General features: G+C 34.7%; 1 protein-coding gene across 3 annotated transcripts in view; it reads left to right on the top strand.

Moving 5' to 3' along the window:
- The window catches only part of LOC311601646 (uncharacterized protein), a 339,815-nt gene that overhangs the window by 146,397 nt on the left and 166,740 nt on the right, over positions 1-26,678 (top strand). For all 3 annotated transcript variants that reach the window (XM_084789248.1, XM_084789247.1, XM_084789246.1), the window contains exon 10: positions 740-823. In XM_084789248.1, coding sequence (XP_084645374.1) covers positions 740-823 — 84 coding nt within the window. The remainder of the gene's footprint in view (positions 1-739; positions 824-26,678) is intronic.

Raw genomic sequence — 26,678 nt, 5'->3', positions numbered from 1 at the left:
TTGATGAAATGTTTTAGTTAATTGTTTACTTTTAGTACTTTTTTTATTTCTACATGATTAAGACTTAATGTAAATTTTTCTGGATATAAAAATTTGATATACAGCCATTCATCTACTTATTTATGTATACTATTAAGCAATCTTTCCAGAAATTCATGAGAAGACAATATATTTTATATAATATACTCATTCATATTTTCAAATAGGTTGAGTAGTATCACTATAATACTAGGCCATACTAAATAAATTAACGTTTATAAAACATTAAAATAGACCCTGATAGTAGTTATGCTTCACAGGAAAATTCTCAAATAAATCATTTCACATGATGCTGCTAAATTTAGACTTCTAAATGTATTAAAGTGGTTTAGTGTTAGTTTCATTTTAGGCTTCTTGAGTCCAAATCTCAAGTCCATAACTTATTTTACTGATCAGATTAATTTATTTCTTCATGTCTTGGTTTCTTCATATTGATAATAATGGTACCTACCTCATAGGGATGTTATGAGTATTTAAAGAGTTAACACATGCCAAAAACCTTCAGAATAATGTCTAATATATAGGAAGCTCTCTTTTTTCATACACTATTTATGTATGCCATTATATACATGTTTATGATATGACATTTTTCATGGAAATATTAGAATGCTAATTGAACTGTCTGGGCGTTCTATAAATAGTGTGATTTCCCTTTTATATCAAATTAGTCTCAGTATTTAAACTTTGCTTTTGCTTTTAGCCAATTACAACTGAACCTGAAACAATGAGTTCTTCAGTGCAACATGAACCCGATTTTACTACATTAATTCAACAACTATCAATGGTAAGTAACTTGCAGGTATTGAGAAATTCAGTATTTGTGAGGGATAAACTTAATGGCTTAAGAAATGTTTCACATGTTACTAGAATTTAAAGACCTCGATAAAATTATTATTTGGATACAAATAAAGCCATTCTACCATTGTCTATAGTAAGAAATCACTTTTGTGAACCCAATTTCTGTATATCTTAAGTTAATTTTAGTAGCTTTATAACCTCAGCATGACAGACACATCTGTGGAAATTTTATCAACCTTTCAACCCCAACTCCTATGATTTGTTGTCTTGGAATTTGCTAGCCTTACTATAAATACTCCCATATTCACAGATATGCCATTTGTTCTAACTCTTTGGGCCTTTTAATAACTCTATATACTTAGGTTTGTTATCCTTTTTTTCTCTGCTTTTTAAAATTATTTCTCATTCTTCAACATTGATGAAGCTCAAATATTGGTTCTGATGTGAAAATTTGCCCAAAACCTCAGAAAGAATTAATCAGTTTGTGCCTTGTAGTCACATAATATGGTGTAAATAATATGCATAATAAGCTCATCGCATGCCATTCTACCCACTCTGGGACATTTTTCCTATTTCTTTCTCTAATTACAGCATTTAATAATGGTATTATAAAGTTAGGACATTAATGCTTGTTTAATAAATGAAAAAGTGAATGTTTGGATAGATGGATAGATGGATGGAAGAATGAGTGGATAGAGGGATTGATGAAAGACAAACAGAAAGATAAACAGATGAAAAGATGATTTAGTGGATGGGTATTTAATGAACTCATCAAATGTTCCTTTTTTGGAACACCAAAATAAATAGATAATGTATTAAGAAATAAAATTGTACATAATTCTTCTTAGATTAATTTGACCAAGAGTGAGCACAAACTTGAACTCTCTACTTCTCTCCCTGTGAATTCTATCTTTCTCTAGCAAGCAGTTTTGATCTGTATTTATTGACCTACACAGAAAGCATGGCATAGGAAAGCAATGAATGATTCTTATAGAAATCTTTAACAGAAGTCATTTAACTTACATAACATCCATATGTTATCAAGCTATATCTACAGGTTCCTTTCAATATTTGTAGCAGACATTTGTTGTATAAAGTTGCATCCAACCTGTTAGCTGCTTTGGCAACTAATTAACAACACATGTATACACATATACATTACTCTGGGTGAGGGTAATGAACAAGAGTTGTTGTAAATTGCAAAAGCTGATTGCATGTCAAATCCAAGGCCAGTAAGGTTGGCTGATAAGTTGTTTTCTTAAAGGCAGGTTAAACTTACACAGGCTGAGTACACAGTAGAAGAGCTTGTTAAATTCTGTCTAAAAAATTCCCTCAGCCGCTGGGAAAAATGGCCTCACTTCTGCCACAGACATAATACTGCCTAAAAAGGGGCAAGCTTGGATACAGGCAGATTTGATGGCCAAATTCTGCCAAGCCAGGGTAAGCAATAGTTCCTGCCTCACAAATATGTCTGTCAGATGTACTGGGCCAGAAGACTGAAGAAGATGCCCAACGTTATAGAGTGTTTTGGGTGACTATTCAGGTAGAAAGCTGTCTCTGTCATCTTCTCATTTGGAAAGCTACTAACCTGCACTCCCAGCATACTCAGATATTCAAGTTTATTCCTTCTTTAGTCTCTGAGGGAGTTGAAGATCAAGTAGCTTAGTTTTACAATGAAGCTTAGTTGTTTATGGGTTAAGGTGTTTTGGGGTCTACATAGGTGTTCTAAGTTGATAATGGCAATGTGTGATGGAGATTGATTTACATTCAGGAATTTAGACACACCAAGATAGGAAAGATACTTTCTTTAAGGCTGTCAAATACAAATAGCCAAAACATTAAGAATGAAACATTTATATAATTCCTGAATGTGTCATGGTTCTTCTTGCTATAAGTAATCTATTGTATATATGTGTAATAATATAAATATGTATGTAAAAATAAAAAATAATGAATTATCTCAAATTTATTAATAACTTTGCTGTGAGGTGCACCAAAAGGTCAGTTTTGGGCAGCCAACAGATATTTTCATTAAAAACTATCACTTCCATTGGGTGGTTGGGTAGGATGGTAAATAAGTAGATAGATTGGTGAGTAGATGGATAGTATACAGGACTTTGGGCAGGGCATAAACACAGAAACATATGCTAGTCACTCAAATGTCTTAATTGGCTCAGCAGATTCAGAAAGCAAGAAACAAAATTTCCCCTGATAAGTACAGTAAATTATGTTTATTTTATTCAGACAACTGAATTCTTTCTACTTAACAAAAAGAGACCTCAAGGCAAAAAGAACACAATTTAAAATACTTCTGGACAACTCTGACCAGACTGTATATCTACTTAGTAGACTATTCAGGCCTCCAGTCTTATATATAAAAAGTAAATTTCCTGCACAAAAGTGTATATATATCACCTAAATATTTTATATAATAACTTTGAAAACATTTACCAAGATATATATTTTTTTTATGTAAAGGAGAATTATGTAGATATTTTGATAGAAACAACTTCATAATCATATAGGTACTTTATTTACATTTCTATATAAGCTAATATTACACTGTAACATTAAGATACAATAAATTATTCTATCTTACTGCCTCAAACTTGAATGAAGAATCAATTGTATCATCATATGATTTATATTTATAACAAAACATGTCTGATTATAGTTCCATAAAATTCTATAGTGTCAAAATTAAAAAGTATTTAAGAGGCATAGATAAATGTCAAGCTTATCTTTTTTAATTCAACTAAATTATTTTATTTTACTTTTTCATTTTTTACATATACATTTATATTATTACACACATGTACAATAAAATATCTACAGCAAGAAGAACCATGAAACAATCAGGAATTATATAAATGTTACATTCATAGTGTTTTGGCTATTTGTATTTGGCAACCTTGAAGAAAACAACTTTCCTATTTGTGAAGCAGGACTTGCTTACTTTGTCTTGGCAGAGTTTGTCTGTCAGATATATTGGCCCAAAAGGCTAAAGAAGATGCTCCAACATTATAGAGAGTTTTGAATGACTGTTCAGGTAGCAAACTGTCTGTCATCTTCTCATTTAGAAAGCTACTAACTTGCACTCCTGGCATACTCAGGTAGTCAAGTTTATTCCTTCTCAAGTCTCTGATGGAGTTGAAGACCAGGTAGCTTAGTTTTACAATGAAGCCTAGTTGTTTAGGGGTTAAGGTGTATTTAGGCTAGATAGATGTTTTAAGTTGATAATGACAATATGTTGTGGAGATTGATTTACATTAAGAATTTTAGACTCACCAAGATAGGAAAGATGTTTTATTCAAGGCTGTCAAATACAAATAGCCAAAACACTAAGAATGTAACATTTATATAACTCCAGAGTGTGTCATGGTTCTTCTTGCTATAGGTAATTTATTGTATATATGTGTAATAACATAGATGTGAATGTAAAAATGTTTAATAAAAAATCTTTCTTATCTTGGTGCATCTAAAATTCTGAATGTAAATCAATATCTAGCATATTTCATCTTTATCAACTTGAAACATCTATCTACAACTAAAAACATCTTGATCCCTAAAACAATAAGCTTAATTGTAAAACTAAACTATCTGGTCTTCAACCCCATCAGAGATTTGAGAAGGAGTAAAATTAATTACTTGGATAAACAGGAAGTATAGGTTAGCAGCTTCCAAAGGGAAAAAAATGACAGATAGTTTGCTGCCTGAACAGTCACTCAAAACTCTCTATAACGTTGGAGCATCATCTTCAGCCTTCTGGACCATTATATCTGACAGACATATTTGTGAGGCAGGAACTATTGAGGACTTGCTTACCCTGTCTTGGCAGAGTTTGCCCATTGACTTTGCCTGTATCCAAGCTTGCCTATTTTTAGGCAGAATTTTGTCTGTGGTAGAAACGAGGACATTTTTCCCAGTGGCTTGTTTGCCACGTGCACAACAAGCAAGTAACTTATATTGTTAATCCCTCAAGCTTATCTTTTTAATTGGTGATTTGTCATGCCAAATAGCCACTTTTAAAGGAAATTGGAAATTAAACAATCCTACTTTACTTTATTCATCCATAAAAGTTGAGTCACTTGAGTTAAAAGCACTGAAAATTAATACCTCTTTCAGAAAGTACTAAAAACTCGTTTCTGATACTACTTAGCTAGATTTATGAAAAGAGTATGTACAGTAGTAAACTATTCAATTCTTTTTATTTTTATTTTTTGTTTGTGTGTTTGGGAGGAGAGACATACCATAGTATGTGAGTGGAGATGAATGAACCACTTGAAGAGGTTGCTTCTCTCCTGCAACTATGTAGATCCTGGAGATTATACTCAGATCATAAGGCTTAGCAGTGAGGTCCTAGACCTGTTGAACCATCTCACTAGCCAGAATTCTCAGAGACAGTTTTTCAGTCTCTATACAGAAAAATATTGATCTTTTAACATTCTGCTCCTACATTTTGTGGTAGTTCTTAACAAAAACAGCATTTTGTTTATATTATACTGATATTTGTCCCTGTTGTATTAACTGAAAAGAATGTTGTTACATGATTAAATATATGAATATTTAATGATATAAAAATGACAACTAACAACATAATACTACTTAGGAGAAAAAGCGTTTAGGTTTTAATATCTTTCAAATTCAATCAGTGGAAAAAAATCAGTGTATTTTCATGTGTTTTCTAATTTATAGCATTAGCCACAGATTTATCCTGTTTATAGTTTGGTAACATGCCTATATATTCTGACCATGTCTTTTTTTCTCTCAAGAGAGGTTTGCCTATTCATATCCCCCCCTCTTCTTTTTGAGGATTGCAAAAAGTACATTCGTATTTAATGGTGGATCACCCTTTGCTAGAAGCCAACATTTTTGTTGTTTGTGGTTTTTGTAATTTCAAACATGAACATCATGTAAATATGAATATTAACTACAAATATTTTGCTAGTAAATTTCTTCTTCTTCTTCTTCTTATTATTATTATAGTATGTTCAAAATATCCATCTAACTTTAAAGTTTTTCTTGTTATAAAACTCAGTTTTGCATACATCTCACATTTTAAAAGCTTATTTTCATTTATTGCATTTAAATGTTTTATTTATTTATTTATTTGTTCTTGTTACATCTCAATGGTTATCCCATCTCTTGTATCCTCCCATTCTTCCCTCCCTCCCATTTTCCCCTTATTCCCCTCCCCTATGACTTCTCCTGAGGGGGATTACCTCCCCCTGTATATGCTCAAACTAAGGCACCAGCCAAGGACAATATAGGCGGTAAACTTTAAACCCCTACCTAGATCTAGCCAATGGTCAGAACATTCTCCACAGTTCAGTGGAGAGTGGGGTCTGACTTTCACACATACTCTGGTGCCTCACATTTGACCATGTCCCCTGGAGGGGGAGACCTGGTGGCACTGAGAGGAAGGACGGCAGGTTACGAAAAAGAGACTTGATACCCTATGAGCATTTAAACGTTTTTAATACAATATATTTGGATCATATTCCTTCCCCCAATTTTCTCTAGGCTCTCCTCACCCCCTATCCAGCAGACTACATTTTCTTTGTCTTTATCAAAAGAAAAAAATCAAAACAAATAAACAAAAAAGCAAAAATACCTAACAAAGAAACATACACACACACACACACACACACACACACACACACACACACACACACACACACACAAAGAGAAAAACAAACATGGAGTCCATTTTGTGTTTTCCAGCTACACCTGATTGTGGGGGCTGCCATACCCAGTGTCGCTTGGAAAAAACTGATTTTCTTGTGTAGTCTCTGTGAGTTTATGTGTATGTTGGTTCTCTTTTACTATTCCCTTGAGGTCATCCATCACCTCTGGTTCTTAAAATCTTTCTAAATCCTCTTCTGCATAGATCGCCTGGACCTTGAGGGGAGGATGTTGATTTAGGCCTAAGCTTCAGAGTCTCTCACTACCTACACATTGTCCTGTTGTGGGTCTCTGCATTAACTCAAAACTGCTGGAAGAAACAGCTTCTCTGATGATGGCTGAGCAATGTACTGATGTATTGGTATATCAGGAAGAGGATGTGCTTAGTTCTGTGACTTGATGAGCTGGGATCGGTGGGTGGGTGGGTGAGTGGGGCTCCCCTTTTCTGAGGAATAAGAGAGGGGGCAGGGGTAGGGAGGGTAGGAATGGAAAGAGAGGAGGTAGGGGGCATGACCAGGCTGTAAAGTGAATAAATAAATAAAAATTTAAAAACCAGTATGTCATGAGTTACAGGTTAATAGCTATGCTCACTTAGCAGAATACTAGTAGTAAGTTTTCCCTTAGGGCCCATGGCTATCTACTCTCATTTTCTTGCCCGCATTAACAGTGTTAGGTATGGGTTCCATCTCACACTGTAGCCCTTAAATCCAACAAAAATATGGTTGATTATTCCTATAATGTTTATTCTTCTATATCATGCACACAGATCAGTTTGTAGGTCTCAGTGTTTGTAATTGTAGTAGTGATTACTTTTCTCCTCCAGTAGTGTGCATAGTACATTTCAGCACCATGAATAATAGTAAGGATGAAGCTTCTAATATGTCAGAATCTTGACTTCTCCATGTTTGATTGCATAAGTACATTGTGTCTTTAGCAACAGGGCCCCACAGTCAGGTTATAGAGGATAAAAATAACATTGAATAACCTGTAGTTTTTGAGGGGTCTCTGGGATTTCTTTTTTCAGTGACTGAATAAGGTATAATACCTTCCTATTGCTGGGGATTTTACTTTATAGAATAAGATGTCTAGTTGGGGCATGGCCTCTCTGTTTTATGTTGATTTTAAATTATTTTCATAAAATATTAGGAAGCTCCTACTGTAATAGGTTTCCATGTTGATTTTCAACTCTCCTTTGTTGTTAGTTATTCCTGCTCAAATTTACCTTGCTCTCCCACCTACTCCTCTCTTATTGTTGTTTTCTTTTTATCCATTTATAATCCTATATTTAATTTTTCTTTCCTTCAAAGATCCCCTTTTCTCCCCCAATCTCTTAACCCCTCCCCACTTAACCCTCTGTTGTCATTATAAATTAAGCACTCACGTCTTAAACTTAAATGCTAATAACTTCCAAACTAATCAACTATTATATGTATTGCAAGAATCCCACTTATTCTGTAAACACGTCTTTGTTATTCAGTAACATTTGCTTACTCAAAGCATTTGTGACTGTCCTTTATCTGAAAGTTAAACCCAAACACTCATGCTCATAAGTGAAAATATCCACTAACATATTCCTAACTTCTCTAATGTCTTTTTGTCCTATCTATCTATAATTTATCTATCTATCTATCTATTTATCTGTTGCCCATGTTATAATGTTATAATAGGATATTTTTTCTTTTTTAATATATTTTATTAATTTATTCATATTATATCACAATTGTTATCCCATCCTTTGTATTCTCCCATTCCTCCCTCCCTCTCATTTTCCCCTTACTCCTCTCTCCTATGACTGTGACTGAGGGGGACGTCCTTCCCCTGTATATGCTCATAGGGTGTCAAGATGGGGAGGCCTGGTGGCACTCAGAGGATACTTTCTTTAAAATTCATTTCTCATGTCACTAAAAATTTCCTATTTTGTTATGTTTTGAATTATGTTCTCTCTTCAAAGCTGATTCTATCTTCATCGTGATGTCTCTTTAATCTGTACCCTCTTGCTATATTTATAATGTCATAAAATTTTGTCATCATACATGGCATTGTATAGTTTTTCTATTATGTTAAGATAAAGAATTGCCATGAGGATATAATTTCCTTAGAGAACGAACTTAGCATTTCTTTTATCAACCCAAAGGTATTCCTTGACCATACTAAGGACAATTATTTTCTAGTCCACTCACTAGCCGTATAATTTTCTGTACATAATTTCAGATGTTGCAGTGTAAAAAGCAGGGAAAGGTCAGAGTTGCACTTTAGAAATGTCATTTGCATTGTGATTTCAGAGAACAGATATTTAAAAAATAGGGCGAGTTGGGTCAGAGAAAGCAAATGTGACCTGTAAGCTATTAATCCTTTTTGACATATAGCCTCTCTTGTAGCACATTGCTAACTATCTAGATTCTATTGAGATTTTTTAAAAAATTATTTATTTTTATTCTATGTGCATTGGAGTTTTGCCTGCATGTATATCTGTATGGGAGTGTCAGATTTTGGAGTTATAGATAGTTGTCAGCTGCCATGTGAGTGCTGGGAATTGAACCTGAATCCTTTGGAAGAGCAGTCGGTGCTCTCAACCGCTGAGCCATCTCTCCATTTTCTTCAGCCATTTTTCAGTCATTCAGTTTTACAGATTAAGTTTTAATATATTGTAGTATAGTTCCCCATTGAGAAGTTGTTAAATTATTTATGGACGTTTCCTATGAAATTTAAGAATATTTAAAGATTGGCTGATAATATTTCATTTTGCTACCTTGACAGACCATTGGACACTATTAATAACACACACACACACACACACACACACACACACACACACATATATATATTACATAAAACCATATGAATAGAATCAAGTATATAAAATTATTTGGTAATTGTAATAAATGATATAATGTAGAGCTATAATTGTCAGTATCTTTTGAGACAGAGTCTTGTTATTTGTTACTAGCTTCACTAAGAATTGTGTAAATCAAACTAGTCATGAACTATTGGGCTCTGTCTCTACTCCCTGAGTATGCATTCTTTTTGTAAACTAAAGAGTGTATCCCTTGTTGTTGCTTGAGTTTTTTATCTTAGCCATTCTGACAGGAGTAAGACAGAATCTCAAGAGATGCTTTGATTTCCATTTCTACTAAGGACGTTGAACATTTCTTGAAGTGCTTCTTGGCTGTCCAAGACTCCTCTCTTGAAAATTCTTTTTGTTTCTGTACCCCATTTTTAAAATTGGGTTATTTGGTTTGTTGGAATCTAATTTCTTGAGTTCTTTATATATTTTGAATATTATCCCTCCGTCAGATGTGAGGGTGGTAAAGACCTTTCCCCAATATGTAGGTTGCTGTTTTGTCCTATTGGCAGTGTCATTTGCCTTGCAGAAGCATTTGAGTTTCATGAGGTCACATTTATTAACTGTTCATCTTAGTGTCCAAGCTGTTGGTGTTCTGTTTAGGAATTGGTCTCCTATACCAATGAGTTCAAGGCTTTTGCCCACTTTCTCTTCTAACAGATTTAGTGTATTCAGTCTTATGTTGAGGTCTTTGATCCACTTGGGCTTAAGTTTTATGTAGGGTGATAAATATGAATCTACTCACATTCTTCTGAGTATTATAGTATATATAGAACATTCATTTTTCTGTGTTTGGACTTAAAAGAATGTGTGTTGTAGTGTAATCATTTCATTGTTGATTTTTAAAATTAGAATTTAAGATTACATCTATAATAATTTGAAAAAATAAAATTGAAGATAAGCTTAATCCTCCCTAACTTCATATCTCTTAACTGTAAGTCTTTAAGAAAAGCTGAAATAAGTCATTAAATATTATTTAATGGTACCAAGATAGGAATTTCATGTTTCAGGGACAGTTTTCAAGAACAATTCTAAAGTTTGAAGCAAAGAAATCAAACTTACCAAACATTTCTTTGTAAATAAACAGGATTTTATTAATTATGCTTAATTAATTATATTTTTCAACTAAGGGATCCCAGCACAGTATTTCTTCATTGTGAGTGTCATTTCTCCTTTTTGAAGGCTCAGGTAGACTATGTTCTAGATCCAGACAAAAAGATAATAACATCTAAAATACACTTTCCATTTAGGGGCCAAATTAAATAGGAATTATATCCATATAAATATATAATTTGTTTATTTATATCAAAAAGGAATTTTCCAGAGACAAAATATGCTTGTATTTTTATATGAAATTTTTAATTTTTTTGTTTGCATAAAAGTATGCTCCATCAGAATGGAAAGTAAAAAGACAGTGAAAGTTCCATGGCTTCTCTATCTGTGGCACTAATATATCTTTTTCCCCTCAAGGATTACCTAAATCTTCCTGCTGCGTCAGTATGGTTTAATTCATTATAATAATGTACACATAACCCAGAGTTAAGATCTCCAAATGACAGACAACAATCACATACAAAAAAATCAGATCAAATTTCCACAGTGGAATTTGAGTACAAATTTGTAAATACATTGAGAAACTGTTGGAACAAACACTTTTCAACCAACAGTTAAGATACTGAGTTAGGGAACCCCTCTAGTTTCCAAGATACATTGATCTTGGCTTCTCCATTTGCTTGAGGTATATTGAAATATAGACTGCAGTACCTAAGCTGGAAGCAAAGGAGTTAGATATTACCTAGCATTTCACTATAAGATTCTGCCTGACTTAAAATAGAGATGAAATTTTTATCTTCCTGTGTCGGATAAAAAAAAAGTACCCCCACCTCCAGATACTATTTGAAAAATATTGGCACTCCATGTCTTTCATACCAAATACAGTTCCTCATTTAACTTTATCATACACATATATTGCTTTCTTTTGCTTTTTATACTGATCAGTTACATATAATCCAAGTACATAAAGCTATATTTAATATAAGGCTGAATTCTGAAATCAAGATATATATATATCATTAGTTTAGGATCTAAAAATTTGAGAATGCCTTAGATCCAAATTACAGTCTCTCACATTCTGTCTGTGTCTCTCTCTTCCTCTACTCTTCCTTGTTCCCTTCTACTTCCCTCTGTCCTCTTTTTCAATTGTCCCCACGCCTGAATATTTTACAACTTTTAAAATAATTACACACATATAGTAAAGATGGTAGAGAAAAGAATTCTTCACTGGCAAAATGAGGTAAGCTATATACATACATATTTGATAATCTCTCAGCCTCTGCTGGCCAGCATCCATTGTTCCAGTAAAGCAAAGGATTTACTTCAGGGGTTCTTGTCTTTTGTCTTATTGTTGCTGGTTCCCTCTGACCAAGCACCACAGATTCTTCACACAGAAGGCCCAGTAGAGTTTTTGCTTCCCATTGAAACTTTACAATCCAAGCCTCCTTTGTGTGTACTCCTCTCAACATTCTTATCCTGTAGGCCCCCAAAACAGTTCACCAAGCCCACAAACACTCAGTGTTTTTTTCTGCCCAAAGTTCCAAATTCCTTCCACAATCCTCTCCAAAACAGCATGATTTGGTCTGTAGCAGCAATATCCCAATTCTGGTACCAACTTATCTTAGTTAAGGTTACTATTGCTGTGATGAAACATGGAGGCCAAAAGTAATCTGGGAAGTAAAGGGGTTATTTTACTCATATTTCCATATAACAGTTCATCATCAAAAGCAGAGAGGGCAGGAAATCAAGCAATAAAGGAGTCTGGAGGCAATAGCTGTTGCAGACACCACAGGGATGGGAGTGGGATGTGCTGCTTGGTGGCTTGTTTCTTTTGTCTTGCTCAACCTACTTTCTCATAGAAGCTAGAACCACCAACTCATGGATAGCCTCATCCACAATGAGCTGGACACTTTTCCATCAATCACTAATTAAGAACTTTCCTTATAGCTGAATATTATGGAGATATTTCCTCAATTGAGGTTTCCTTCTCTCAGATAACTCTAGCTTATATTAAGGTGACATAAAACTAGCCATCATAAAAATCTATGTTCATTAGGAAGATAATCTTCAATTTTAATTTTTATTTTCTTTTTATCTGAAATCTTTGATTTCATGCCAATCAATCAGATTACCATGCTTTGATATCACAGCAATACTGGCTTCTGTTTGGGGGCTTCAGGTTGATACTAAGTTTTCCAAGACCTTAATATATATCATTTATTTATTTGAAACCACATACATTTTTATGTTCACAATTAACATTATAACTCATTTTGGTATTACCTTCACAGTATTCCATATATTTTCATTTGTTGTCTTTTCATTTTCTTTCATTCTAGGAATTTTAAATTTTCCTTCTTGGTTTATTCAATTGTGTGATGCTTTATTTCCCCTAGTTTGTGAAATTTCTATAGCTACTATTGCTGCTCATATCTAGCTTTATTCCATCGTGGTCAGGATACACAGTTATTTCAATTTTTCTATATTTGTTGAGACTTTCTTCTTATTCTAACATGGCATCAGTTATGGAGAAAGTTCTATGGATTTACTAATATGAATGTGTGTTCTTCTAGTACTGTGAGAGCTAACCACCAGGGAGGAAGCATCCAAGTTGGTACCAACTTGATTGCTCTGTGTCAAAGTATGTGGTGTCTTCAGCAACCAGTCCAGAGCATCAAGTTCTACTTGGCAATCAAGAATGTTGGCAATGGTCTATATTGCTTTGAGGGTTTCTGGACATCCATTACCAACAACTCAAGGGAAGGTATCTTATCCCTTATGTAGCCATGGGATTTTTTTTATGACAATCTGTGGCTTTTGAGAGAAACATTTTATAAAGTGTAAGAATCTTCTGGACAGGAAAATGATATTTGTACTTATGAATTCACAGAAGCTATGATTACCTATACAAGATCAAGTCAGGCAACATGATAGCATAGAGTAGGGAGAAGCTCACAAATCTGTGCCCCTAACTTAAGGAGCTATTGATACTTAATGACTTCTAAGGCCATCTTTCTGTAAGTGTATGGCCCCTGGTAGATTGACCAGGTTACAGGGGGTGGTCCCCACACACAAGTATGTCAGCAGTACATACTGGACATGATGGTTTTTTTTTTTAAAGAAAAGGATTCATACTTGGGAGGTATTGGGTTATGGGATAGATCTGGGAGGAGTTAGGAAGAAAAGTGAGGTGATGAATATAAACAAAATATATTGTATGGATAAGAAATTCCCTAAGAACTAAAAAAAATCATAATTTTTTAAAACTATGACTGTTGGGTATTGGATAACCAATTATTATGCTCTTTCTTGTCGAAGATTGTTTTTTTGTGAAGAGTTGAGGTCTCATGGGTTCTCAAATTATACAGACAGAGAAGATTGTATTTATGTATAAAGGGATATATATATATATATATATATATATATATATATATATATATCTGTATAAAAGAACAATCAATGGAAAAGATACCATGAATTTGAAAGAGAAAATAGGTAATATCTGTGAGAGGGTATGAGGGAGTAAAATGAAACGTAAAATGCTATAATTATTTTATAATCTCAAGAAACGAAAGAAGTAATAAAACAGAAAAACCAATGACTGACTATAGCATTTTGCACCTATTCAGGGTAACCTGTATTAGAACTCTTCTTTTTAAATTATATTTTTAGCTAGCTTATAAATTACTATGTTTCTCTATGGCATTTTCATATATCCTGAGTTTTAATTAACCCTTTACCCCACCCCATATATTCACTGAATTTCTACTTTTATTCCTGTATAAACCTTGTTAGGACTTATATTGACCTGCTCCTCTATGATGTTTACTATCCTTCTCCCATTGTTCCATGATTACTTCCTGAACAGTAAAGACATACACTAAGACTTAAATATAGGAACTAAAAATTCAAAACTAGTATCTGCATAAGAGACAGAAGATACAGTATTTGTCTTTCTGTGCCAAAGTTCTCTTACCCACTGTAGTATTTTGCAGGATCATTTTTGTTGCAAACTTCATGATTTCATTTTTATTTACAGATGAATAAAATTTTAGTCTGTATATATGCCATAATTTCATTATCATCCGATGATGATCATCTAGACTGACTCCATTGCTTAGGTGCTAAAAGTAGAAAAAGCAATGAATAGAAATGTGAAGAGTTATCTGTGGTAAGATATAGAGACTTTTGGAAATATGTCTAGTAATGGTATAGCTAGATCACATTGATAGTTCTATGATCATTAAGATATGAGAAAGGGGAACCCTATTCTCTGATGTTGGGAGTGTAGACTGTCACAGCCACTATGGAAATCAGTGTAGAATTTATCAGAGTCTGTCTTCTCTACTAATGTATTTGTTTAACTACATAAAAGTATCTCTCAACAGAAATTAGCTGTATCTTATACATTTAATATCTTGCATTCTCCTTCATTCAGATATTTGTACTTCTTATGTCCCTTGATATTTACCTAGCTCTATGATAATTTGTGAATATATCATTTCATTTCTAGAAGTGTGATGATTTTCCTTTTCCCTTTCCTACTTATTTATAGTTTTATTCCATTTTACCAATTTAAATAAAATGCAAAAATATGTTTCCCCTTTGCCAACTACATGTAGACTTGCTTTTTCTGTGGTTCTGAATGTCACAGCAAAGGCCATGCTTAGTTTAGCCAAGAATTTTACAACTATTCTATATCCCTAGTCTGAAATACTACAATTTTGATTTATTTTATAAAAAATTTTAGAAAAATCAAGAGAAGGAATACTTATTATATGTATTTATATTTTTATCATTTATACTTGTACTTTCTTACTGTCCTTTCATCATTATTTTTTTTGTCATTTACTTCCTGGTACAAGAATTTCCTTTAATCATTTCATTGGATAGGTTTCACAGTAATTCTTTCCTTTTCCTTCATTTGAGACTGTATTCGGTTTTCCTATTATATGTGAAGAATATTTATGCTGTACATATAGTTCTAGACTGACAGTACTTTTTCTTCAGCATTAAAACCTCTGCCATTTCCATGGTCTTTATGGATTCTAAAAAGAAATATACCATGTTCCCTGCATGTTTTTTCTTTATATGCAAGGTATAACTTCTCCTTCAGTGATTTTTGTTTGCTTGATTTTTTGTTTTTGTTTTGTTTTTACTTTTCACAGTGTTTGACTTTGATATGTCTTGACTTACATGTGAATTCATTTGTTCTTATTTAAGGCCCATAAGTTTTTATGTATATTTCTTTTGCAAAAATGTGCGGTTTTATTCCTTATTTCCTTGAATTGTCTTACTAACTCTTCTTTCTTTTCATTTAGAACTCCAAAGACACAGGGATTTAAAGTTTATATATAATATTTATGTCTGTAGATTTTTCTCTTTTTATCGACTTATTTTCTCTTAATATTCTCAGTGGTTTATATCCACTGTTGGTTCCATGTTCACTAATATATTTGTTTCTTCCATTCCTATTGAAACTATCAATTAAGCTTTTATTTTGATTATTAGATCTTTGAGTTCTAAAGTTTCTGTCTTATTCATTATACAATATTCTATTTGCTGATAATTTCTACTGTTAGGCATATTAGACACATTGGCCATATTAGGGACATTGTTTCACATTTCTTTTTCAACATTTTAATGCACTATTTTGACATTTTATTTTACCATACAATATATTTTATCATGTATTTTATTTTTTCATATAATATATTTCATTATTTATGTTTTTTATCATCCTCCAACTCCTCTCATATCCTTTCCACCTTCTTACCCACCCAATTTCATGTTCTTATTTCTCAAAAAAAGGGAGAGGGGCTGGGATCAAAAGAAAAAAGTCAAAGCACAAGAAATTACCAAGTAAAAGCCCACAAAAATACACCGCGCGCGCGCGCGGGCACACACACACACACACACACACACACACACACACACACACACACGGAACCAATTTTCTTTTGGCCAAGTACTTGTAGCCAAACTCCTACCCTGGGTTGTGGTTGATACATCCACTGACACACTCCATTGGATAACACTGATTTTTCGTTCTCTAGCAGACAGCAACTGCAAATAGCTTCTTGTTTAGAGGTGGGACTTTTTGTCCAATTCTTCTTCTCAGTGATAGGAAATTGTCTGGTTTGTACCTCTGTAGGTCTTATACTGTATGCTGTCACATTATCTCTTAATTCATATATATACCTATCCTGATGTGCCTGGAAGATGCTGTTTCCTTGGGATCACCCACTACTTCTGGCTCACAATCAGCCTCGCCTTCTTACACATTGATCTTTCCTTCCTTCCTTCCTTCCTTCCTTCCTTCCTTCCTTCCTTCCTTCCTTCATTTATTTTTACATCCTGGTTGTAGTTCCATCTCTCCTTAATGCTCAGTCCTACACTGCCCCTCCCCTATTCTTCGGAAAAGGGGAGCCCCCCTACCCACCTACCTCAAGTCGAATCAGGACTGACTGAGCACATCCTCTTCCCCTGTGACCTGGCAAGGCAGTTCCCCCAGGGGGAAGTAATTGAAAAGCTGGCAAGAGAGTCCATGTCAGAGAAATCCCTGGCTCTCCTCAATAGAGGACCTACATGAAGTCTGAGATACCCCAATTGGTTACATCTTTGGAGGGGGGTCTATGTCCAGTCCATGTAAGGTCTTTGGTTGGTGCCTCAATCTCAGTAGGCCCTTCTGTGTCCTGGTCAGTTAGCTCTATTGGTCTTCTTGTGAAGCTCCTGTCACCTCCAGGTCCTTCTATCATTCCCCCCACTTTTTCACTAGACTCCCTATGCTTTGCCCAATGTATGGCCATGAATCTCAGCATCTGTTTCAAGGCACTGCTGGGTGGGGCCTTTGAGGAGCTTTGACAAGAGGGGTTTGATGAATCCCCATGTAGGACTTTTGGAGAGTATGGCTATTAGACTGTCTGGCACTAGACAATTAGGATGTCCACAAGAGATTTTTCTTTCAGATATACTTGATTTATTCACACAAACGTTTATTACTATACTATGTAATATAAAAGTTAAAAAGACATCTCACCAAATAGGGAACAGCTGTTCAGGTAGAAAATGGTTGCTGCAGAGTTCCAATGGGGAATCTCCTAGAGTAAGAACGTTCCTGAAGTTTACAGGCTCAACCCACATTCACTGTAAACTCCTTCAGCTGGGTCAAGCCAAGAGGATGGGTGCCACTTATGGAGGTCCAGAAGGTCTTTGAGAGCTTGAGTCAGTAGCCCTGAAATGGGAGCTTATAGTGAACTCAACAACAGTGCCAGATATTCAATGGTTTCCATAACCAAAACCACATACAGAAGCTCCATTCAGAGTCCTCTTGCCACAACAGCTTGGAAAGTGCAATCTTAGAGGTCACTTCCAAAGTTCCATTCTTTGATCATTTCATTGAGTGATAACTTTGCATTATCAGCCTCACTGTTTAGGGCTGAATCATTAACATCAGTGTCATCTTGGGATTATTTCATTATCTTGTCCATACCTGGTTTAGGCTTGGCATGTTTCTGACCCGCCTTATGGTTGGTCCATTAACATATCAATGCTTCTTTTGGGGCCTATCTCCTATCTGAGCTATCTAGTGGCAGACTCTTCTTATCTTATAGCCATTATGTTATTCTAAGTCACACAAAGTGGTTTTTAAGTTTCACAAAATGGTTTCATTTATGTTCCTACCAGACTTGAGTGCTTCAAAGACTCACTGTTTTCAAATTGCCTAGTTGTGGGTCTCTGTTAATTCCTATCTACTACAAGAAGCAGCTTCTTTGGTGAGGGCTGAGTGGTAGTACTTATCTATAGATATATCATTATGTTCTAGAAGTAATTTTATTTTTATGTTCCTTTAACAGAATAATAATATTATGTATAGCCCTGAGTATATGACCTATCTAATCTTAGGTTCTTGGGCACTTTAGCAGTATCAGGTAGAAAATCCATCTCATGCAATGCACTTTAAATCCAATTTTTAAAAAACTGGTCAGTTTTCCCCTCAACAGTTGTGCCACTATTGTACTAGTGTATCCTGCAGCTAGGTCTCTGTTAAATATCATAAAAATTGTAGCTGATGATATCAACGATTACTTTTCTCCTCTGATAATGGGCAGCATACATTCAGGCACCATAAATGCTAGTCAATAGGGGTGAAGGTTCTAGTTGGGCACCAGTTTAAATTCTCTATGTATAAGGACACATGTAAGTAGTGTGATCAACAATAGAACCTTACCATCAAGTTGTGAAAAGTAACCACTAGCCTTAGAAATGATTTATGATATTTTGGGAGGAGGGTAGGATCTGTGGGGGCCCCCCTTTGGCTAACATCTCATCCCATTCCTGGAACTAGAGGTCTTTATTTTTGTTAAAATACTGAGTTTATTTTTATTTATTTTATTTTCTTTTTGGCATATACATTTATATTTTTACACATAAATAGAAAAATTACACACAGCAAGAAGAATTATGAAACAATCAGGGATCACATTAATGTTACATTCAAGGTGTTTTGGCTAATTGCATTTGGCAACCTTGTAGAAAACATCTTTCCTATCTTGGTGAGTCTAAAATTCTCAATGATAATCAATATCTATCATATCTCATCTTAATTGGTGGAATGAGAGAGACCTTTTTGTGCTAGTTGTTGCTTCTTATATTCCCTCCTCATGTACTTCTTATAATCTAGTTCCCCCTTTTCTCTTTATAATCTATTTCCCCTTGCCCAAAAGATCCCTCCTCCTCACCCCTCCCACTATGCTTTACTAAATAATTAATTCTTGGTTACTCTACTTGAAGCACACACATTGGATTGGAAGCTTAAAATCTAAGATCCCAATATAAAATAAAATAGGCAATATTTGTCTTTTTCTACAGGTTATCACAATGAGGATTATTTTTTTCTAGCTTCATTCATTTACCTGAAAATTTCATATCACTTTTATTTTTGGTTTTCAAGATAGGGTTTATCTGTGGAGACTTGGCTCTCCTGGACTTGCTTCATAAACCAGGCTGGACTCGGACTCACAGAAATTCGTCTGCTTCTGTCTCCCCAAGTGCTAGGATTGCAAGGATGGGCCACCCATGTCCAGCAGTATCACTTTTCTTAACAGCTGAAAAATTGTTACATTGTATAAATATGCCACATTTTCAGTATCCATTGATCAATTAGTTGATAGTCATCTAGGCTATTTCCAGTGTCTGGCTACTATAGATAAAGCAGCAATGAACATTGATAAACAAGTATCTCTGTAGTAAGATGGACTCTTTTGGGTGTATTCCCAAGAGTAGCATAACTAGATCTTGTGGTAGATCTACTGTCAGCTTACTAAGGAACTTCCACACCAATTTCCATAATAGCTATACCAGTTTTCACTCCCAGCAGCAATGAATAAATGCTCCCTTTTCTCAAGTCCTCACCAGTACCTTTTGTCATTTGTTTTATTGATCTTGTCTATTCTGACTTCAGTAAGATAATTTCCATGATGGCTAAAGTTGCTAAATATTTTGTAAGTATTACTCTACCATTTGTGATTCATATTTTGAGACTGTGTTTATTTCTATACCTCTTTTTTCTTGTTTTCTTAATATTCAGTTTTAGTACTATTTATTTTTGAGATTGTATTGTAATTACATTTCTCTCTTCTGTTTCCTCCAAACAAGCCTTCTCATAGGACTAATATCCAGCTTGTTATTGCATGCATTTATGTGTATATATCTATATTTGTGAATATAACCTGTTGAGCCCACATAATGTTACTAATGTGTATATTTTCAGGGCTGACAGTTTTGCACTGACAAGGAATTGGTATGCTCTTCCCTGCAGAGGGCCATCTGTCCTACTCTAAGATTTACTTAGTTGCCTGTAGTTCTTTCTGTAGGGTTGAGAGCTGCTTGTTTCCCCATGCAGTTTGGCATGTTTATTAGTGGTGTCCTTGTTCACCTTACATTTGAATAGCCACATTGTTGAGACTTTCCAGATGTAGATTCTGATGTTACTAGGAGACACAATCTCACAGCAAAGTCCTAATCCTCTGGCTCTTACTGTCTATCTGCCCCCCTTTCCATGGTGCCCCTTGAGCTTTGGGTGTAGTAGGACTGCTTTGTAGATGTATTAATTATATCTGGACCCCACAACTCTACATTACGATTGCTTGTGATTTTCTGTAGCTGTCTCCATATGTTGTAAAAAGAAGTTTCCTTGAAGGGTGAGTACTACACTTAACTGTGTGGGTATAAGGACAAATATTTATGGATTGCTATTAGGTATTGTGCTGGTGTAGTAAATGAATGGTTGTATATTCTCCTCTGAATATTTAGCTAAATTCCTAGTACCAGGCATGGTACCTTTCTCATTGAGTAAATTTTAAGTTCATGATTTCATTTTCTCTTTATCACTGCATAGCCTTCTGTAGTATATTTGTACAACATTTTTAGTATGCATTTGTCAGTTGTAGAGCATTTAGTTTGCTTTTATTTTTTCACTATTGTGAATAGAGCAGTAATGAATAAAGCTGACCAAGTATTAATGGTATATGATGGCTAGACTTTTGAACATTTACCAAGTAGTGATATAGCTGGATCATAAGATTGATTTATTTTTAGCTTTTTAAGAATTCTCCATACTGATTTCCATAGTGACTGTAACAGTTTGCAATCCAACCAACAGTGAATGAGGCTTCCCTTTTCCCCACATTCCCTCCAGCATTTGTTGTCAGTTGTTCTATTAAATTTTGCCATTCTAACTGGTGTAAGATGAAATCTCAAAATTGCTTTGATATGCATTTTCCTAATTGCTTTGTTTGAAGAACATGTTTTGAGATATTTTTAGCCATTTTTCTTCATTTGAGAAATTTCTGTTCAAGTCCCAGGCCCATTTTTGAATGGGTCATTGGGTTTTTGACACTTTAGTGTTTTTGTAAGTTCTTTGTATATTCTGAGTAGTAAACCACTGTCAGGTAGATAGACAGAAGAGATTTTTTTTCGTGATTTTTGTGGACCTCCTTTTCACCATATTGATTGTTTCCCCTATTGTGCAGAAGATCTTTAGTTTCATGTAATTTCATTTGCCAATTGTTTGTCTTAATTCTTGACCAAATGGGGTCCTATCCAAATGACTGTTTTCTTATAAAATTTTCAGTGTTTCAGATTTCAGAATTTGATCCATTCAGTATTAGTGTTTGTGCTTTTGCCAGCCCCAAATTTTTATTTTTTATGTTTTTCAAACTTTTTACTGATTATTTGTGAATTTCTTTTTTTATTAATTTATTCTTGTTACATCTCAATGGTTATCCCATCCCTTGTATCCTCCCATTCTTCCCTCCCTCCCATTTCCCCTGATTCTCCTCCCCTATGACAGTTCCTGAGGGGGATTTCCTCCCCCTGTATATGCTTATAGGGTATCAGGTCTCTTCTTGGTAGCCTGCTCTCCTTCCTCTGAGTGCCACCAGGTCTCCCCCTCCAGGGGACAAGGTCATTATTTGTGAATTTCAAATCATGTACTCCAATCCCACTCTTCTCTCCATTTCCTCATATCTACCCTTTGTCCTTGTACCCTTCTCCCAAAGAAAAATTAAATATAAATATGAATGTGTCTAATTTTAATTTGCATATGGACATCTACTTTTCCAAAGACAATTTTTGAAGATAACTTTCTTTTTTATGATATCTTTTTGATATCTTTGTCAAATATTAAGTGGTTGAAGTATTGGTTCTTCAATTTTGCTCTGTTGGTCTACAAGGTCTACATGTCTATTTTTGTGTCAGTGCCATATTGGTTCTATTACTATGACTATGTAATATATCTTAAGATGTGGAATTGTAAACGCTCCAGCATTGTTTTGTTATTTTTCTTGTTTTGGTTTTGTTTTCTTTTGGTCAAGAATGTGTAGGCCAGTCTGGGTCTTTTGTGGTTTCATATGAATTTTAGGATAGCTTTTTTTTTCTATTTCTATGAAGAATGAGATGCAGATTTTTGACTGGAATTGTATTGAGCCTGTTTATAGTTTTAGTAGAGTGGCCATCTTTATTATGTTAATTCTACCACTCAATGAGCTTGCGATTGTCTTTCCATTTTCTTGTCTTTTTTTCTTTCTTCATATGTTTAAAGTTTTCATTTTAGAGGTCATTCTCTTCCTTTTGTATGTTTATTCCTGGATAATATATTTTCTTTGATGTTAAAATAGGAGTGTGCCCATGATCTCCTTCTGTGTGTGTTTGTTAGTTGTGTATATTAAACTAGTTGATCTGTGCAAATTAATTCTGTATCCTGCCACATTGCTAAATTTATTATTGCTAGTTTTTTTAAAAAGAATTTTGGGATGGCTAATGTAAAATATATAGCTTGCAAATAGTGATGGTTTGCTTTCTTTCACTATTTTTATCCCTTTAATTTCCTTATATTGCCTTAATTGCTTCAACTAGTATTGTCATCATAATCACCACCACCACCATCATCATCATCATCTTGTTTCTTCTTCTCCCTCTCCTTTGCCTTCTTCCCTTCCTCTTCCTTCTGTGCCTTCTTCTTTCATTTTCTTGATTAATTTAAGAAGGACTAGTTGTACATTTTCTTTGAATATTTGGAAGAATTTTTCTGTGAAATTTTTCTTTTAGCTAGAAGGCTTTGTATTGGTATGTCAATCTCTTTATTTATTATGGGTCTGTTTAGATTGTTGACTTCTTGGTTTAATTTTTGTGCTTTAGATTAATCATCCATTTATTTTATAGTTGTCAGCATATAGTACAGGTTTTTATGTTTCCTTATAATACTCTTAACTTCTTTTGTATTTGTTAAATGCTTCCCTGTTCATTTTGGATTCTATTAATTTAGATACTCAGGTCTTCTTTGGCTGTCCTGGATTCACTTTGTAGACCAGGCTGGCCTCAAACTCACAGAGATCCATCACCTCTGCCTCCCTAAGTGTTGGGATTACAGGAGTGCACCACTGTACCCAGCTGAGAAGTTGGTTTCTAGGACCTTTTTGGAGAAATGGGTTATGCTATTGACTTGGATTCTTTTCTCTCATCTATGCCTACAATTTAAATATTTCTTTTTTCATGGTGTCCCACATTGTGTCTTTGGGACCTAATATTCAGTGTACTTTAAATACTTAGTTTGTCTGTTAGGTTTCTCAATTATGTCCTTTATTTCAACTTGAGTCTTCTTCTATATTTCTGTTTCCTGATTGAATTCCATTCTCAAGTTCTGGATTGTCTCCAATTTTTTCTATCAGCCTTTTGTTGGTATTTTTCTTAGGTATCACGAGGGTGTTTATTATCTTTAAATACTTTTTCTTTGATTTCATTGAGCCATTTCTTTGTGTCTCCTTTGAATTCTAGGAAGAGGCTTATGGTTGTTTTTTAAATTCATGTGTCCTGAATGTCATCTAGGTAATTGCAGTGCCAAACATTTCTTTAGCACTAGTAGGATTTGATGAGAACATATTGGTTTGATCTTTTTATATTGCTGTGATTTTTGTGATGTGATCTGGGTATGTGGACTTTTTTAGTTTTAATTTGGTACTAGATGGAGCATATTGTAGGAAAAGAGAAAATGTGTGGGAAGATTAGGTCTAGAGGTTGGTAACTGGGGAGAATTAAGTCATTTGAGCAGTTGAGATTGGGATGGTATATAGTATATGCTTCCTGTTCAATACTGGGAGTGTGGGAGTAGATAGTTGTGAGTAGAAAGGTTGTATATAACATGGGAAAGCCCTGTGGAAAGGTAAGGAAGATAGTGGCCAAGCCTACAGCTCCTCTGAAGTGAAAGCAGGTAAGGCAAGACTAAGTTGGTGCACTAGTTGTAGGACCCAGGCTAAATCTGGAGGATTTGAGCAAATGTCATGGATTAAAAGGTCAGGGATACTCACCAAACTAGACCCTGAAGGATTAATTGGGAAGTATGGTTATAGAGTGAGGTGGTTGAGGCTTCTCAGAGAATCCTGTGGGTGGGTTCTGTTTGTATGATGTGTCCTGTTTCCCAGATGCTGGCTACAGTGCAGGAGGAGGTGGTTGTCTCTTTTAGTTCTTTATATATTCAGGATATTAATCCTTTATATTAATCTTCTAAAATCTATAATTAATAAAGACTTTTCTCATTCTGTCACTTTGCTCAAATGATGGTATCCTTTGTTGTATAGAAACCTGTAGCTTCATGAGGTCATATTTACTAATTGTTTGTTCTAATACCTATGCTATCAGTGTCCTGTTAAGAAATTTTTCCCCTATGACAATGAATTGAAGCCTACTCTCTACTTTCTTTTCTATCAGATTCAGAGATATGTTCTTTTGTTGGGGCTCTTGATATATTTGGAGTTGAGTTTTGCACAGGGTGATAGTTATAGCTCTACTTCCATTCTTCTACATGCAGCTCATCCAATTTGACCAGCACTATTTCTTGAAAATATTATTTTTTTTTCTTCAGTGTTTGTTTGCTTCTTTGTGAATATTGGGTGTCTGTAAGTTTGTAGAATTATATCTAGTTCTTCAGTTCAATTCTATAGATCAATATGTCTTTTTTTAAAAATGTCAATACCATACTGTTTTTATTACTATAGCTCTGTAACATAGATTGAAATCTGGACTGATGATGCCTCCAACAGTTCTTTTATTATTTAGGATTCTTTTAGATGTCCTGGGGTTTTTATGTTTTCATATGATGTTGAAGATGGTTTTGTTGTTGTTGTTTTGGTTTTTTTCCATTTCTGTGAAAAATTATGTTGGTATTTTGATACAGATTGAATGAATTGGAGGTTGCTTTTGGTGGGTAACCATTTTCATAAAAAAATTAATCATACTGATCTATGAGCAAGGGAGATATTTCAATCTTTGACTACCTTCCTCAGTTTCTTTTTTTATGTCATATTCGCATACTTAAATTTATCCCAAAATATTTTTGAGGCTATTGTTAAAGTTGATATTTTTTTGTTTTTCAGTATGTTTGTCATTTGTATATAGGAAAGTCACTAATCTTTATGCAGGAATTTTGTATCCTGCTAATATGCTGAAAGCATTTTTTAGTTTGTGAAGATTCCTGGTAGGTTTTTTAGGTTTTTGTATATACATACAAAGTGTGTATTTAAATTATATTATCATCAAATTAGAATATGTAGACTTCTTCTTTTCTGATTTGTATCCACTTGATCTCTTTGGTTTTCTTTTTATTTAAATAATTTATTCAGATTGCATCCCAATTGTTATCCCCTCACTTGTATCTTCCTGTTCCCCTTCCCTCCCTCCCCTAGACCTCTGACAGAAGGGGACCTTCTCCCCCACCATATGATCACAGCCTATCAGGTCTCATCCAGGCAGCCTGCTTACCCTTCCTCTGAGTGCCACCAGGCCTTCCCACCAAGGGAAAGTGGTCAGATTGGGGGCACCAGAGTTCAAGTCACAGTCAGTCCCCACTTTCTACACAACTGTGGAGAATGTCCTGTCTATGGGCTAGGTCTGAATATGGGGTCTTTATTTACTTCATTCATTGTCCTTGGTTGGTACAGCAGTTTGAGCAGACCCTGCCCCCAGGTCCAGATCCTCCAGCCTTGATTGTCTTGTAGGGTTCTAAGACCCTCTAGGTCCTTCTCTCAGCATGATCTCTTCTGGTTCCATCCATTTGCCTGCATATTTCAAGATTTCCTTGTTTTTAATAGCTGAATAGTATTCCATAGTGTAAATGTACCACGGTTTCTTTATCCATTCTTCGACTGAGGGACACTTAGGCTGTTTCCATGTTCTGGCTATTATGAATAAGGCTGCTATGAATATGGTTGAGCAAATGTTCTTGTTGGGTGGTGGAGCATCTTCTGGGTATATTCCAAGGAGTGGAATAGCTGGGTCTGGAGGTAGCCCTATTCCCAGTATTCTGAGAAAGCGCCATATTGATTTCCAAAGTGGTTGTACAAGTTTGCACTCCCACTAGCAATGAAAGAGTGTTCCCCTTTCTCCACATCTTCACTAGCATGTGCTGTCACTTGAGGTTTTAATCTCAAGCTGTACTATAGAACAGCAGTAATTAAAACAGCATGGCACTTCTATGGTTTTCTTGCTTCTCTGAGTACTATATTGAGTTAGTATGTAGAGAATGTATTCTTACTCTAGTCCTGATTTTACTGGCAGTATTTTGAGTCTCTCCATTAAGAATGATGTTGGCTGTGGGATTGCAGTTACTATGTCATAGTCACTTCTTGCTATTATTTACTGAAATATTAGAGACATTTTCAGAAAGTTCTTACCTTTGCTTGCCTATGTGTTGAAATGCCTGCTTCTA

This window comes from Acomys minous (genome assembly GCF_964271855.1).
Source record: "Acomys minous genome assembly, chromosome: 7".
NCBI classification, from domain to species: Eukaryota; Metazoa; Chordata; class Mammalia; order Rodentia; family Muridae; genus Acomys; species Acomys minous.
This window is presented reverse-complemented; position numbering and strand designations above follow the sequence as displayed.